This window comes from Haematobia irritans, chromosome 1 (assembly GCF_050003625.1).
Source record: "Haematobia irritans isolate KBUSLIRL chromosome 1, ASM5000362v1, whole genome shotgun sequence".
Classification (NCBI taxonomy): domain Eukaryota; kingdom Metazoa; phylum Arthropoda; class Insecta; order Diptera; family Muscidae; genus Haematobia; species Haematobia irritans.
This window is the reverse complement of record NC_134397.1, coordinates 182,758,007-182,775,161: the sequence shown is the minus strand read 5'-3', so window position 1 is coordinate 182,775,161 and position 17,155 is coordinate 182,758,007. Positions and strand designations below refer to the sequence as shown.

At 36.9% G+C, this 17,155-nt stretch overlaps 2 protein-coding genes and 1 long non-coding RNA gene across 3 annotated transcripts in view; 2 read left to right on the top strand and 1 right to left on the bottom strand.

The window, feature by feature from the left end:
* The first annotated feature begins 3,937 nt into the window (after nucleotides 1-3,937).
* On the top strand, nucleotides 3,938-5,324 carry LOC142242941 (uncharacterized). The gene is made up of 3 exons (XR_012724262.1): nucleotides 3,938-4,097; nucleotides 4,192-4,617; nucleotides 4,699-5,324. It is a non-coding gene; the product is annotated as an uncharacterized LOC142242941 (long non-coding RNA).
* Nucleotides 5,325-7,824: 2,500 nt separating this feature from the next.
* Nucleotides 7,825-13,041, top strand: LOC142233456 (uncharacterized). Its single transcript, XM_075304393.1, has one exon. The coding sequence runs from the start codon at nucleotides 7,825-7,827 to the stop codon at nucleotides 13,039-13,041; it is 5,217 nt and encodes a 1,738-aa protein (XP_075160508.1).
* A 2,535-nt stretch (nucleotides 13,042-15,576) lies between these two features.
* Nucleotides 15,577-17,155, bottom strand: part of LOC142233449 (uncharacterized) — a 66,460-nt gene continuing 64,881 nt past the window's right edge. Inside the window, exon 6 of the mRNA XM_075304380.1 lies at nucleotides 15,577-15,711. Within this exon, the coding sequence (XP_075160495.1) occupies nucleotides 15,577-15,711 (135 nt within the window). The remainder of the gene's footprint in view (nucleotides 15,712-17,155) is intronic.

Sequence of the window (17,155 nt, the reverse complement as noted above, 5' to 3'; positions counted from 1 at the left end):
TAGCAAGTACACGTGAACTCTGCATTTACAAATGGAATTGTGCAGACCTCTAGTATATATTAGACATATAAGGCAGATCAAATAACTATGTAGGGTAGTCTACTAATAACTACGAACCAATATGAACTTTTGGGCGATAACTGGAAAACCATAATTGAAATATGGGGTTATATACAATATGGTGGCTATATACAATTATAAACCGATATGGATCAATTTTTTGTGTGATTGGGGATCGGTTATCTGGGGGACTATATATAACTATAAAGCGATATGGACCAAGTTTGGCATGGTTGTTCGCGGCCATATACTAGACCACATACTAACCCCACATTCCAAATTTCAACCAGATTGGATGAAGTTTGCTCCTCCAAGAGGCTCCGGAGGTCAAATGTGGGGATCGGTTTATATGGGGGCTATATATAATTACGGTCCAATATGGACTAATTTTTGCATGGTTGTTAGATACCACATAATAACACTACCTACCAAATTTTAAACGGATCGGATAAATTTTACTCCTCCAAGAGCCTCCGGAGGTCAAATCTGGGGACCGGTTTATATGGGGCCTATATATAAGTATGGACCGATATGGACCAATTTTTGCAAGGTTGTTAGAGGCCACATATAACCACCATTTACCAAATTTCAACCGGATAGTGCATATGTTTGCAACACCCAGAAGGAGACGAGATAGACACATGGTGTCTTTGGCAATAATCCTCAGGGTGGGTCCCTGAGTCGATCTAGCTATGTCCGTCTGTCCGTCCGTCTGTCTGTGAACACATTTTTGTGATCAAAGTCTAGGTCGCAATTTATGTCCAATCGCCTTCAAATTTGGCACATGTTCCTAATTTGGGTCAGAATAGAACCCTATTGATTTTGGAAGAAATCGGTTCAGATTTAGATATAGCTCCCATATACGTCCGATATGCATTAATATGGACCCAGCAGCCAGAGTTTTATACCGATTTGCTTGAAATTTTGTACAAACATAACACTTAGTCATATAGTCATGTGTGCAAAATTTGATTGAAATCGGTTCAGATTTAGATATAGCTCCCATATATATCGTTCGCACGATATGGACTTATATGGCCCCAGAAGCCAGATTTTTAGCCGAATTTGGTTCAAATTATGCACTAGGTGTACAATTAGTAGTATAGTCATGTGTGCAAAATTTGATTGAAATCGGTTCAGATTTAGATATAGCTCCCATATATATCTTTCGCCCGATATTCACTAATATGGACCCAGCAGCCAGAGTTTTATACCGATTTGCTTGAAATTTTGTACAAACATAACACATAGTCGTACAGTCAAGTGCGCTAAATTTGATTGAAATCGGTACAGATTTAGATATAGCTCCCATATATATCTTTCGCCCGATATGGATTTATATGGTCCCAGAAGCCAGATTTTTGGCCGAAATTGGTTGAAATTTTGCACTAGGAGTACAATTAGTAGTATAGTCAAGTGTGCAAAATTTGATTGAAATCGGTTCAGATTCAGAAATAGCTCCCATATATATCTTTCGCCCGATATGGACAAATATGGTCCTAAAAGCCAGATTTTTGGCCGATTTTGAAATTTTGCACGAGGAGTACAATTAGTAGTATAGTCAAAAGTGCAAAATTTGATTGAAATCGGTTCAGATTCAGATATAGCTCCCATATATATCTTTCGCCCGATATGGACTAATATGGTCCTAAAAGCCAGAGTTTTGGCCGAATTTGGTTGAAATTTTGCACTAGGAGTACAATTAGTACTATAGTCAAGTGTGCAAAATTTGATTGAAATCGGTTTAGTTTTAGATATAGCTCCCATATATATCTTTCGCCCGATATGGGCTTATATGGCTTCAGAAGCCAGATTTTGGCCGAATTTGGTTGAAATTTTGCACTAGGAGTACAATTAGTAGTATAGTCAAGTGTGTAAAATTTGATTGAAATCGGTTCAGATTCAGATATAGCTCCCATATATATCTTTCGCCCGATATGGACTAATATGGTCCTAAAAGCCAGAGTTTTGACTCAATTTGGTTGAAATTTTGCGCCGGGAGTAGATTTAGCATTGTAGCTATGCGTGCCAAATTTGGTTGAAATCTATTCAGATTTAGATATAGCTCCCATATATATCTTTCGCCCGATATGCACTTATATAGACCCAGAAGCCAGAGTTTTATCCCGATTAGCTTGAAATTTTGCACAAGGTAGTATAGTCATGTGTGCCAAATTTGATTGAAATCGGTTCAGATTTAGATATAGCTTCCATATATATTTTTCGCCCTATATGGACTTATATGGCGCCAGAAGCAAGAGTTTTGACCCAATTTTGTTGAAATTTTGCACTAGGAGTACAATTAGTGATATAGTCATGTGTGCCAAATTTGATTGAAATCGGTTCAGATTTAGATATAGCTCCCATATTTATGTTTTTCTGATTTCGACAAAAATGGTCAAAATACCAACATTTTCCTTGTTAAATCGCCACTGATTAGTCGAAAAGTTGTAAAAATGACTCTAATTTTCCTAAACTTCTAATACATATATATCGAGCGATAAATCATAAATAAATTTTTGCGAAGTTCCCTTAAAATTGCTTCAGATTTAAACGTTTCCCATATTTTTATACCCACCACCATAAAATTTTGACGGGGGTATAATAAGTTTGTCATTCCGTTTGTAACACATCGAAATATCGATTTCCGACTATATAAAGTATATATATTCTTGATCAGGGAGAAATTCTAAGACGATATTAGCATGTCCGTCTGTCCGTCTGTCTGTCTGTTGTAATCACGCTACAGCCTTCAATAATGGCGCTATCGTCCCGAAATTTGGCACAGATTAGTATTTTGTTTGCGGGCAGGTCAAGTTTGAAGATGGGCTATATCGGTCCAAGTTTTGATATAGTCCCCATATAAACCGACCTCCCGATTTGGGGTCTTGGGCCTTGTTCAACTTACTTTTGTCTTTCACCAAATATATTTGCAAATAGTATTAAATTGAAAATGAATTAAATAATTGAAACAATGATCTATACATATGAATTTATATATAGTGCATAAGTTTCTTTCAGTTACGTACATTATGAATTACTTAAACGTATCTTAAACTAGTTGTAAGCAAAACTCCTATTTTCAACAGAAGAGTGGCAACTCGATTTGGCCGTTTCTCCACACCTCCTTTTCAAAGGCCACCTGTCATTTAAGACAGGAACTCTCGTTCTTCTTTTTCTGCTGACCATCAGTGCGACCAGATCGAACAGCCGCCCTTTTGCGTTCTGCACTCTCGTTGTATACATACACACATATCCCTATATATAATAAATGTAAGTTCAACGAAACTTTGTTGTGTTGATATTGTCTTTGGGTTGCCGGTTTGTTGGACACAAAATTGAAGCAGAGTTGGAAACCTTCACAGATTTCCACTCTCTTATAAATCTCTCGGAACATAAGCTCCATTTTGCCATACGTGTACTTCGGTATACGTCTGAACCTAAGTTCAAATTTATAAATTATAGTCTACTTATATTAGAGACAAGTAGTCAAATAAACATGGTCCTTCGAAATTTAATTCGTCAGCTCTATGCGTTATATAGTTCATGGTAAGAAGACGACTCAAAGAATATATTGTGAAAAATCACTGAAAACAAAGCACGAGAAAAGGCAAGCAAAACCCGATTGGCCATCCTGAAAATTTTTCATAATAATATCTTGTGAATCGTCTTATTATTAAATATTGCACATAAAAATTAAATGTTACAAGAAATACAAGATAAAATCCGAGACAATCATCTATTCGGGGATTTGTAATGGTGATGATGGGAGAAAATTACCCATAAAACACAGGGTTGTTAAGAACCTTTATATTGGAGATACGGTAACTTCAAACCTGTCATTGTATAAAACTCCATTTTCTCTTTTGACCAACACGCCACCAGAAAGCGCAGAAATTTAATTACAATATTGCAAAAAAGACTAATTTGTCAAACCTAGCAATATTGAAAGTGAAAAATTTATAAGCTTTACTGTAGAGCGGAAAAGATAAATTTGGTTAAAGCAACCACAAACATAAATGGTTTAACTGCGGCAGGTATATAACTAAGAATGGAAATCGTTGGAATAATTTATTTGGCAAATTTATTTAAGTGAATTTGGAGTCAGATATATATGTATTTATTTTGCAGAATTTTTCCCTAAATTTGGTTAATAAGAGATTATCAACGTGGTACATAACCTAAAAGTTAAGGTGAGGACGGAGACTCCTTCGTGTAAGCAGAGACGCAGCTGCAGAACTATCTGCGCATAACCTTAATCTCTGCTTCAGCATTCTTCATAAGCCGGCGTAAGTAAAGTCACAATTGCAAGAACAGAAGTGTAGTGGTACGTGCTCTAGCAAAATCTTGCCACAAATTACGTCATTGTCAGAGGACACGACACCGCCAATCGTCGGTAGCATATCATATTTCATACTCTCATCCTTCGAAGCTAACAACACGCAGCGCCAATAACAAATAAATTTGGGTACGAGACTAAACTCAAACAAAACGTAAAAAAAAAAAAATAATAAGTAATCTGGTCTACAAATCGGCTGGCAGATCCACTGTGTCCCGGTAATCAAATAATTGTATTCCAGGAATTATATATGGTTGAATTTTGTATTAGCATTTTGGTAAACGTTCACTATATTTCAGATCCAATCGTAGCCAACATCGAAGATGTCATATGAATCATCAAAACTCTATGGTCAATAAGTCATCAAAAAGAATTGTCCCGTCTCAAGATTGGAAACATTTTATGTGGAATACAATTAACTTTCAACAATAAAGCAACAATCAAAAGGTATTGGCAACATTTTCGAGTTTGGAATCCAAAAAAAATTTTGTGATAGCGCAACATCGTAATACCAGCACGAAACCTTTCTCAAAAACATTTACTCCGTATTCAATCACAACCAACACTTAAGAATAATTCAACCAGTTCATTTGAAAATGCTACTGTGACATGTTCATTTATGGAATTCATCATTAGTCAGCTACATCACTCTTCACAACACAGGCCGCAAAAATCTTTCGCAACATTTACAAAAAATCTCTTCACAACACAGGCCGCAAGATCTTTCGCAACATTTTCGACAGCTCTCGTCACAAAGCAGGCATCAACATTCTCAAAAGCTCTCGTCACTATCATCAACATCGCTGCAAGCACACCAGTAGTGAACCAAATAAGAGTAAACATCGCAACATTGAATCTTTCCATCTGTCTGAAACATACCACATCATCGATAACGCATCTGCAGTAAAACGAATTTTTGAATGTGTCTTGGGTTGAAGCAGAATGAACACTTTTTAAATGTGGAAATATCTGTAAGTCCATTCATTTTATTCATTCTACAACATTGTCGAGTTTTCTTAAAGGACGTTGCAAAGTCTAAGCAACAGTCTCATACGTCAATGTAATTCACTGCATTTATTAAGATCCTAAAGATATGCAATGCATTTTAATTTTTTTTTTTAAATATCAGAAAAAACAATATCAATGTTGCATAAACTATTTTAGTAAAGGAATGCTGATTTAATTGGAAAAAGTTGCAACGACAACAAATTAAAACTTAAAATAATAAGTAAAAATATTTTATATTGGTTTGCCGTGGTGGCGATTAATATTGTCTTGAATAAGCAGTCCTTTACTGACAGTAAGAAATATTTCGTAAAAAAAAAAAAAAAAGGAAATTTCTAGTATATATATTAAATTAGACCACAGTATTGGCATATATAATACCATCACTGAAAGTGCCCATTAAATAATTTAATAAAAACTTGAAATACAAATCCCAATGGCAAATTTTCAATACAACGAGGGCACGTAATTTGAAAAAAAAAAAAATAAAATAGATAAATTTAAGCCCAGATACGGGCATTAGGGCTGAATCCAATACTCATTGATACTTACGCTGTGTTAGCTACCATAACACGAAATTCTATGATACATTAATGGACATGAATAAATAAATGGAAGCACTGTAAACCACAAATTCGAACCGTTTAGTTAATCACATTCTCCTGGAAATACATATATATATATATTTTTTTGGAAATTACTAAGACAGGGGTCTGTGGATATTTGACCCAACTCTTCGCCACTGATATAGCGTATTTCCATTCGCTAAATGAATATTAAGAACGAGTACAAATTCAGTGTACCGCAATTCGCTGTATTGAAATTTCCTAACAAAACATCTCGTTAAGCAGTTCGGAGTTTTTTTTTATTCTTACGGGTCTTGAATACTTAAGGATTTTAATATTATTATTGATAATAGATCTTACATCCATTGCACTAGGGTTTTGCTCCCGTATTGGAAAATTTAAAATAAAACCGATAACATAGTGCTACCATATAAATTGTATCGTTATACTCTTTGCGAATTAATTTGTATAGAAACTTTATGGTTCTCATGAATACAATTTTACTTCTACGGTTTGGGGTTTGTGTGAAGTACTGATTCCCCTTAAGCTCCATAATAAAATAAATAAAACGAGTCCGATATCTATAACATTTCCGCAGATAACTGCTTCCTCATATCTCGTATTAAGGCCTTTTCGATCGCTCTGGTGTGTGTCGAGTGAGCGATTACCTGAAAACTGCCTAATTGAACATTGCTCGCCATAAATTCGATCTGAATTAAATCCTGGGGTCTGATCTCAAACTTGTTGGCTTGTGTCATGGTTTCAAATGGCTTCCGAGGTTGAGAGGGATTCAAAGGCGGTCACAAATTGACCTCTTTTAGATCGTCGGCTATAGTGTATGTCTCACTTCGGTAGTTTCCATCTACATCAATCCTCGGATTCTCCAGTGCACCCTTGGTCTCTTAATTTACGATTTGGAATTTATCTAAAACATGAAGTTACTGGGATAGATACTTATATGGTGTACTCTCACCTCGGGATTTGATCTGACTAGTGGAATATAATTCCAAGCTACATCTATCTTGAACCTTTGTCGGGTCTCAGTTTTTGAAAAAAAAAAAAAAAGAGGAATTTTTTGTTTACACGCACTCATATTTGCCACCTTAAGTATCACTTACTGGATTACTATATAACTTGTTTCTCGTGAAACTGAAACCTATTTATTTCTTTTTTGGAACTGTTTTACACGCACTCATATTTTATACCTTGAAAATTGTTCACTCAATTACTATATGAGCTGTCTCCCTTGAAACTGAAATCTATTCATTTTATTTTTTGAACGGAATTTTGTTCATTATCACACTAGGTGATTTTGCCATTGTTTCTTGTGAAACTACATTGCTATATTATACTGAGCTTTAATTTTTGGCACGAGTTTGTCAACAGTTGATGATTCGGTGCAACTCATTTTTCTGCGTTTTTCGTACATTTCGTTCAGGGATTTCTATGTTTTTTCATCATCATCACTGGACTATATGCTGATTGGGATTTGGCTGATTGGATAACTTAGTCTCCTAGTTTTTTTTTCTCGTATTCCAACTCACACGGAAGTTCTAATTTCTCAGTGGGCATAACGGAAAATACTCCCAAGTTTCAACCTCGTCTTAGTGGAATTCTCATTACTGAATTTTGCCTTCCCAAACATTGTCACCAAGCTTTCGTGAGACTTTTCTCAAGGGCTCTTTCGTGAATTCAATCGTTAAACAGGTTTAATGTATTTTTTGAGTTTGTATGAGCTGGTAGATTAGAATCACCCGTGTTTGTCTGGTTCGCAATTATCTTTGCACTCATTTATCTTTTATTGGATCTCGTTGACAACGACCGTTTCTCCTTTTTGTCATTTCTCGTGGGGAAATGGAGGCGATAAAAAAGGAGTTCATTTACCATTCGGACGACTTGGTTGTGTTTTGCTCAAGTTTCGATGAGATACCTGCTGATTACACGGACTCATCCCTGGAGATATTACGGCAGGATTTGAAGGAAAGGTGGGCGAATGTTCAGGAATTTCATAAAAGGGTGTCTATGGCACCGGATACTGATATTGAGAAGGCTTTCAAAGAGTCTGCTTTGGAGAAGTATGGAAATTGTACAAAAAGTTTTCATAGGCTTATGACGAAAATTTTGGATTTTCAAAGAACTTTCGTTACCCCGCCGGATTCCTCAAAAGTGTCGATTCCTTTAGAGAATTCAGATTCGAACTTTAGTTGTATGAAGGTCCCTCCCTGTGACACTGAGAACTTTCAGGGAGGATACGAGGAGTGGCCCTCGTTTCGGGATATGTTTACTGCCGTCTACATTAACCACTCGAAATTATCTGCGGTTCAGAAATTATACCATCTTCGCCTGAAAGTGAAGGGTCAGGCCGCAGCTATTGTAAGGAAATATACGCTATGTGGGGACAACTTCCCAATAGCCTGGGAGGCACTAAGATGTCGGTATGAAAATAAGAGGATACTGGTAGATAATCAGCTGAAGATACTTTTGAATTTGAAGACCATTCCATTGGAGAGCAGCGAGGCTTTGCAGAAGATCCAGACAACCATAAATGATTGTCTGTCAGCCCTAACGGCGCAAGGTATTTCCACAAAAGATTGGGACCCCGTATTAGTGTATTTGTGTTCAACGAAATTACCTCATGAAACTTTATCGCTTTGGGAACAGTCATTGAAGTCTCATAAGGATTTGCCGAAATGGTCGGAAATGGATACCTTTTTGTCTGATAGGTACGAGGTAGTGGAAAGGTTGGATAGTATACATGGGTCGCGGACAGGATCTCGTAAATTGCCTGAAGTGAATTCCTTCAATACTGAAAGTGTTTCTCAAATTACCTGCAAATTTTGCGATAAGAATCATCCTCTGAAGAATTGTCAGAAGTTTAAAAATCTCAATCCTGCGGATCGCTCACAATTTGTTTCAAGGAACAATATGTGTCTGAATTGTCTCTCGGATAAGCATTCTCGCAAAGAATGTAAAAGTAAGGCACTTTGTTTAGTGTGTAAAAGAAATCACCATACATTATTGCATTTCCCGAATGTCAAGCCAAAAGAAGTAATAGGGCCAGATATTTCGAACTGCCAGGCGTCAACTAGCTCACAGAACATTGCCCCTTCTCAAGGAGTTTGCGATGGAACTTCCGAGGAGATAGAGGTTGCAAATATTCATCAAACTTCTTCTCATTTCTCTTCCCATAAAACGGTGGACTGTGAGCATACGCTTTTACCGACTGCGGTCGTTACCACTCGTCATAGGGGTGATACTTTTAAGGCAAGGGCTTTTCTCGATCAAGGTTCTGAAAAGTCTTTTATTTCTAAAGGTCTACAACAAAGGTTAATGCTTCCAACTGAGACGAGGAAATTCGAAATTAGAGGTTTAGGTGGTCAAATTGTAGCCAACTCTAATTCCGTATGTTCCATATCCCTATTTTCTGAATTAAATGACAAAGTGGTTGACATAAAGACGATAGTTGTTCCGAAAATAACGCGTCTTCTCCCTAGTTTCTTTGTACCGAGGCCAAATTCGGCCTCCGATTTGAATCAATTGGATTTAGCTGATCCTAATTTTGATTCTCCCGGCCACGTCGATTTGCTTTTGGGAAGTAACGTGATTCCTCACTTGCTTCTAGAAGGTGTCCGAAATGTATGTGGTTCTTTGATTGCACAGGCAACGATATTTGGTTGGGTGATTAGTGGTCCGGTAGCAGATTCTTCTGTCTCATCATTTTCGATACAGGCTACGGAAATCTCAAATGATATGCTCGGTCAGCAACTTAGACAGTTTTGGGAACAGGAGGAGATTCCAAAAGAAGTTCTCTCTACACCAGATGAGGAATATTGTGAGAATCTTTTCAGGGAAACAACAGTTCGGAATTCAGACGGCCGCTACGTAGTTCGACTACCATTCAGAAAGGATCATCAAATACACTCGCCATTAGGTCACTCTAGGTCTCAGGCATTATGTCAATACATTAGAATGGAGAAATCTAACTTGAAAAATCCTGAAATTTCTCAAGCATACAATCACGTACTTCAGGAATACTTGGACTTGAAACATATGTCCGAAACAACATCCCAGGAAATATCCTTAAACTCTTCATTTCACTCTTACTACTTACCCCACCATGCCGTTATAAAACCTGAACGTCGTAGTACAAAGGTCAGAGTGGTATTTAACGCTTCAAAACGTACAAGTTCTGGTACGTCTCTTAACGACATTCTCCATGTCGGACCAACTCTTCAATTGGATTTAACCACCATTATTCTTAGGTGGCGTCTATATAAATACGTCTTCTGTGGCGACATCGAGAAAATGTATCGCCAAATACTTGTGCACAAAGATGATGTTCCGTATCAAAGAATTTTATTCAGACCGTCCCCAGGTTTGCCAATAAAAGATTACGCTTTGAACACTGTGACGTTTGGAGTAAACTGTGCTCCTTACTTAGCTATACGAACTTTAATTCAGCTCGCTAGAGATTGCCAAGACACATTTCCGCATGCTTCTAAAATAATTCTCAATGAAACGTACGTAGATGATATATTATCAGGTTCGCACGACCCATCGACAGCTATACGGTCCCTTTCACAATTGAACGTAATGTTAAAATCTGCAGGTTTTCCATTGAAGAAAATAACATCCAATTGCATTGAAATTCTTGAATCAGTTCCCAAAGAAAATACGTTAGACACAGATTTTTTGAAATTTTATGAAACAAGTGGTACGAAGACACTAGGCATTCAATGGAATGCAATGAGTGATGAATTTGCGTATAATACCGAAATATCTCCGATTGAGTCCTCCGTGACGAAACGAAAAATTCTTTCAGCGGTTTCGAAGTTATTTGACCCTTTAGGATGGGTATCACCAATAATTATTCAAGCGAAAATATTGCTTCAGCAGTTGTGGATAGACGGAACACAGTGGGATGAAGAAGTGAACCCCATTACGTTGCGGAAGTGGACAACGTTCGTTGAAAACATGAGACACATATCCCTCATAAAACTTCCGCGGTGGGTTAAGTTTTCTCCCTTTTACTGTTCTCAATTGCATGGTTTCTGTGATGCCTCCGAGAAGGCATATTGTGCAGTACTGTATCTCACAGTAAAAACAGACGAGTCTATTTATTCCCATCTGTTAACATCGAAAACTAAAGTAGCTCCCATCGACCCTATAAGCCTTCCTCGACTAGAACTCTGTGGAGCTGTGCTGTTATCAAAACTAGTTAAACATGTACTGTCGAACTTAGACTTTGAACGGACTGAAGTCTTTTTATGGTGTGATTCTTCTATCACACTTGCGTGGTTAAGGAAACCTCCCATTACTTGGAAGACATATGTAGCAAACCGAGTAGCAACGATTATAAGAAACGTAGGAAATTGTAGTTGGAGACATGTACGTTCTGTTGACAATCCTGCTGACCTTGGATCCCGAGGATGTAGTCCACAAGAGCTCGCTGAAAATGCTCTTTGGTGGCATGGACCAATTTGGCTACAAAGTCCCCCAGAGGAATGGCCTAAGCCCACAGTTTCTCTTGAAAATCCCCCCGAGGTACGAAGGGTTGAAACTTTTCTTTCTCTTGAAGAAGACGACATTCTGAGTCGCTTTTCAAGATGGGATAGAGCAATACGAGTGATGGTGTATGTTTTCCGATTTATATTTAGAACCCGCAAGACGGCAATTTTCACTTCAGTTTCCATAACACATAGCGAATTTCAGAGTGTGAAAGAGAAATTAATTGTATTGACTCAGAAGAGATACTTCAGTCGTGAATACTCATTATTGGAGAATAATAAATTTGTCCCTAAGAAAAGCTGTCTATTCCCTTTGAACCCGTTTCTAGATATGAGAGGAGTTATACGGGTCAGCGGACGAATATCAAATGGAAATCTCAGATTTAATGAGAGTCACCCCATCGTCATTCCCGTACAATCGCGTTATGCCGAACTTTTAATCGAATTTACTCATATTTTGTTACTACATGCAGAAAATAATCTACTATTACGGAGTATACGCGAGGAATACTACATTTCGAGACTGCGCTCGGCAATCAAAAAATGTATTCGTCGATGTAAAATATGCGTCATTTATAAACGGAAAACTCAAGCTCAACTCATGGCACCTCTACCCCAAGAGAGAAGTTCTTATTCGCTCCCATTCACCATAACCGGATTAGATTTTGCCGGTCCATTTTCTATAAAAACCTCAACACTTAGAAACGCAGTATATCAGAAGGGTTACGTATGTTTGTTTGTATGTTTCAGCACAAAAGCGATTCACTTAGAGTTATGCTCTGACCTTTCCTCTGAATCATTTTTAGCTGCATTCACAAGATTTGTTAGCCGAAGAGGGCTGCCGCAGAAAATAATGTCCGATAACGGAACGAACTTCGTTGGTGCTGAGAGAAAACTTCGGAAAGAATTCCAGTTATTTCTTAACAACGTTGCCGACTATACCTCTAGAAAATTTATGTCTCAAGGACTTGAATGGTCATTTATTCCTCCTAACGCCCCTCACATGGGTGGTTTATGGGAGGCTGGCGTAAAATCCTTTAAAACTCACTTTAAAAAGGTTGCTCAGAATTACAAGTATACATATGAAGAGTTTACAACTTTATTAACTAGAATCGAAGCCGTCCTTAATTCGCGTCCTCTTTCTCCAATCACGGATGATCCTCTCGAATTGAACGCTCTTACTCCCGGTCATTTCATACGAGGTGCTCCTCTAGTAGCTGTACCTGAAGTTGCAAGTGATACGCTATCTCTCACGGATCGATGGGAAAAAGTGAAAACACTACAGCACCAATTCGCCAGGCGTTGGAAGGACGAATATTTAAAGGAATTGCAACGACGATACAAGTGGCAGAGCCCAAAAGAAAGTGTAAAAATTAATCAGTTTGTCGTAATTAAAGACGATCAACTCCCTCCCTGTGAATGGAGACTTGGGCGAATATGTAAAGTACATAAAGGTAACGACGGTTATGTGCGGGTGGTGGACATACAAACCTCTAGCGGAATAGTTACTAGAGATATAACTAAATTATGTCCATTAACACTGGAATCCTCTCCTCAAACATAAATCACTACTCCCAATTTTCTTTCTCCCAAATCTTCTCCGTATTTACTTATTAGATACATATAGCCAGTAAGCGTAATCTTATCAAATTCTTACAAAATCCTTTATTTATTTTCGCAGGGCTCCTCGGAACCCCAACCATCATAAATGTTTAATGTGCGAGCGATTTCACTCCCTTCGATTTTGTCGTCAATTTTTGGATTTGGACGTAGGGGCACGACGAAGAGAAGTTCGCCGGTTGGGGTACTGCTTTAACTGTTTAGCGCGGTCCCACAGAACATATGAATGCACTTCAGAAAATGGGTGCAAAATATGTAATGACGCCCATCATTCTCTTCTTCACCTGTACCCCGTGCCAAGGGTCAGCATTCAGGACATCGAACGAAATCGAAATCTTAACAACTCGGAACATCGTCTACCACCCCGGGAGCACCAAGATGATTTACGAGATGAGCTCAACCGCATGGAAGCCATAAGACGAGTAGCTGCAGAACGCCGAAGAGAGCTACGCCTTGCTAGACCTGAACGTGCTCAACGGTCCCTGTCCCAGCATATTCTCCGAATAGCTATTCGCGCTTTGAGGCGATTGAATGAAGTCCTTGAACGCAATTAGTGGGTCCTCGAGGAGTAATCATTGACCTTCCGTCAAGGCGGGGAGGATGTTCAACTTACTTTTGTCTTTCACCAAATATATTTGCAAATAGTATTAAATTGAAAATGAATTAAATAATTGAAACAATGATCTATACATATGAATTTATATATAGTGCATAAGTTTCTTTCAGTTACGTACATTATGAATTACTTAAACGTATCTTAAACTAGTTGTAAGCAAAACTCCTATTTTCAACAGAAGAGTGGCAACTCGATTTGGCCGTTTCTCCACACCTCCTTTTCAAAGGCCACCTGTCATTTAAGACAGGAACTCTCGTCCTTCTTTTTCTGCTGACCATCAGTGCGACCAGATCGAACAGCCGCCCTTTTGCGTTCTGCACTCTCGTTGTATACATACACACATATCCCTATATATAATAAATGTAAGTTCAACGAAACTTTGTTGTGTTGATATTGTCTTTGGGTTGCCGGTTTGTTGGACACAAAATTGAAGCAGAGTTGGAAACCTTCACAGATTTCCACTCTCTTATAAATCTCTCGGAACATAAGCTCCATTTTGCCATACGTGTACTTCGGTATACGTCTGAACCTAAGTTCAAATTTATAAATTATAGTCTACTTATATTAGAGACAAGTAGTCAAATAAACAGGCCTATAAAAACCGTAGTTTTTATCAGATTTCCCTGAAATTTTAAATCTAGAGGTATTTTGGGACTATAAAGAGGTTTTTTCGAAAATGGTCCATATCGGTCCATGTTTTGGACCGATATGGACCACATGATAATGCCTCCATGTAGACCGACTTCACTTCTTGAGGGCGCACTGATCATGAAAATTGCTTCAAACTCAATGTAAAATTTCCAGATTTTACTTCTACAGATTTAAGATTTCAAATCAAGACGTTATTTTATAATTTTCTTGCACACTTACAAGAGATGTTGATACCTCTAAAACTCAAACAAAAACGGTTCTTATAAATCCAGAATCTGATATAGTCCTCATAGGTGAAATCTTTAAATTTATCTTCGGGAATTGTCCTCAAGTCCTCAAGCTCTCCTGAAATTTCAAAGGAAACTCTAATATTTGGTTCATGGTGGTGGGTATTTAAGATTCGGCCCGGCCGAACTTAGTGCTGTATATACTTGTTTTTTAATTGAAAATGAAATCACAGAAATGATAGTATCATTTAAAAAAATAATTGAAAGTCAATTAAAAAATTAATTGATCCAAATAAGAAATTAATTGATACTATTAATTTTTTGATTGGTTTGTGTTTCAATTAAACAATTTATTGAATCAATTAAATTTTAATTGAATATGTTTTAAAACTCAATTAAGGCTTTGATTGGAAAATTTTTCACGATTTTTTTTTTCTTCTGTGATATTGAAAAATAAGCTTGATCTAAAGATTTTGCCTTGCATTTACATAAAATCAGTTATGGTGATAATAGCTAGGGAGTTGCCTCGTTTGTACGAAAGTGGCTGTTAGTTTTCTCTGATAAGAAGTCATTCAAAATTGAGCAGTTGTGAACAAACAAAATGATCGATTTTACTAGCCAAAGAGGTAAGATGAATATTTGCCGATGTAGTCGATACCCTTGTGGTCAAAATAAATGCCGTATATTATCAGAAAAATATCCTAAAGACAGTATTGAAGCCCTGGGCAGACAAACATTTCGGTGGCAGACCATGGACATTCCAACTAGTTTCGGCACCATAACACTCAACCAAAAATGGCTTTATCCGGATCTTAATCAATTGGACTTTTTTACCTGTGAAATTTGGGAGAATAAATACCAAAGTGTCGATCATCTCAATACGACACAGATACCGCAGAATCATTTTCCTGTTACGGCTTTCTCGTCCTTTTCAAGGCCATAACTCTTGTCAAAGATAGCCAATTCGAACAAATCTAAACTGATTCTAAATTTGATGTTGTTTCAATAAAATGAAACAATTTACTTCATTGGATTCATTCATATCAGTCACCCTGTATTCTAATATGTCTTTGACACTATTTGGTTGTCTATCGTTATAGGTGGCATCCATGATTATACACTATGGGGCATAGTTTTAGGTTTAATAGGAAGAGCATCATTGACGTACTATCGCATTTCGAGAAACTCAGCATTATAAATAATTTCAAAAAGCATGTTTAGATGAATGTAATAAAAATGACTCATACTGATAAAAGTGTTTGTGCCCGAAAGGTTATCCTATTTTTCTGTCCGTCATTGTATATCTGAAATCTTAACTAATTAATTGTGGAGTTTCTCCATACCATACACAGCTAATGACAAACAAAATGTATAATATTATCCAGATATTTAAATAATTTGGATAACATGCTGGGGGGAATTGTCACATTTTCTACTTTGCCAAGTAAGAAAATTCAATAACTGTAATGCCTTTTTTAATTATAATTCAAAGGCTCTCTTCATTCTATTTCATTTGGCAATGGAAGTTTTGTTCAAATTCTCTGTGGGTTGGCCGGAATTCTCAGAAATTATTTTAAATGTCCATGGAGGACAGAAGTAAAGTGCAAATTTTTGTGTTTCATAATTATAATTTAAAGGCAGTCTCATTTGAATAAAATAACACACGAACTTTCTGTAATAAATCATATACGATTTTAATATACGAAAATGTCATAACATGTGAACTTTATGTTGGGTGATATTAATAAGGAGGAAATTCACTGCAAGAATAATAAAGAAATACGAATATACAGCAGCAAGCTCAGCTGGACAAAATGTTGGAGAAATTTTAGAGAGGGGTTAGTTAGTTAACATATGGTGACAGGCTTCTATTGTAAACATGCTTGCGATAGTTGTGAATTTTTCTTCTCAATGAATATTAGAGATACATGAGTCGAACATCGTCGACTTTTTATACAAAATGTCGAAAAAACAACTTAAAATTCGGCTAAACTAAAAATGGGTCATTAGCGGGTTAATACGAAATTATGAAAGCAAATTTTTGATAAGATAATGCTCGCCCTATAAAAAAAATCCATGTGAAATTTATTGCCTCTGATCCAATTTTGTACCACTTCTGGATCGAGAAAAAATGCTAGTTTGCCGAGATGTGAAACTACTATTGAAAAATGCATCAAATATAAAACAAAATTGGAAAATTAATGTAAAAATAATAAAGTGTTCGGGGTATAATAACATTGATTTGCAAAAAATGATGTACCCACCAGAAATATTGATTTTAGAACACATAAAGGGAGCCACCATGGTGCAATGTTTTGCATGCCCGCCTTGCATACATCGCACCGAACACCAAACAAGTTTTCAGCGGTGGATTCTCCCCTCTCAGTAATGTTGGTGATATTTCTGAATGTTGGAAAGTTTCTCTATGTGGTTTCACTGCAATGTGAAATTACAAAGTTTCAAAGTTTCTATACAAATAAAATTTGGACACAATTTTCTATAGAAATAAAATTTTGACAAAAGTTTCTACAGAAATAAAATTCGGACAAAATTTTCTTTAGAAA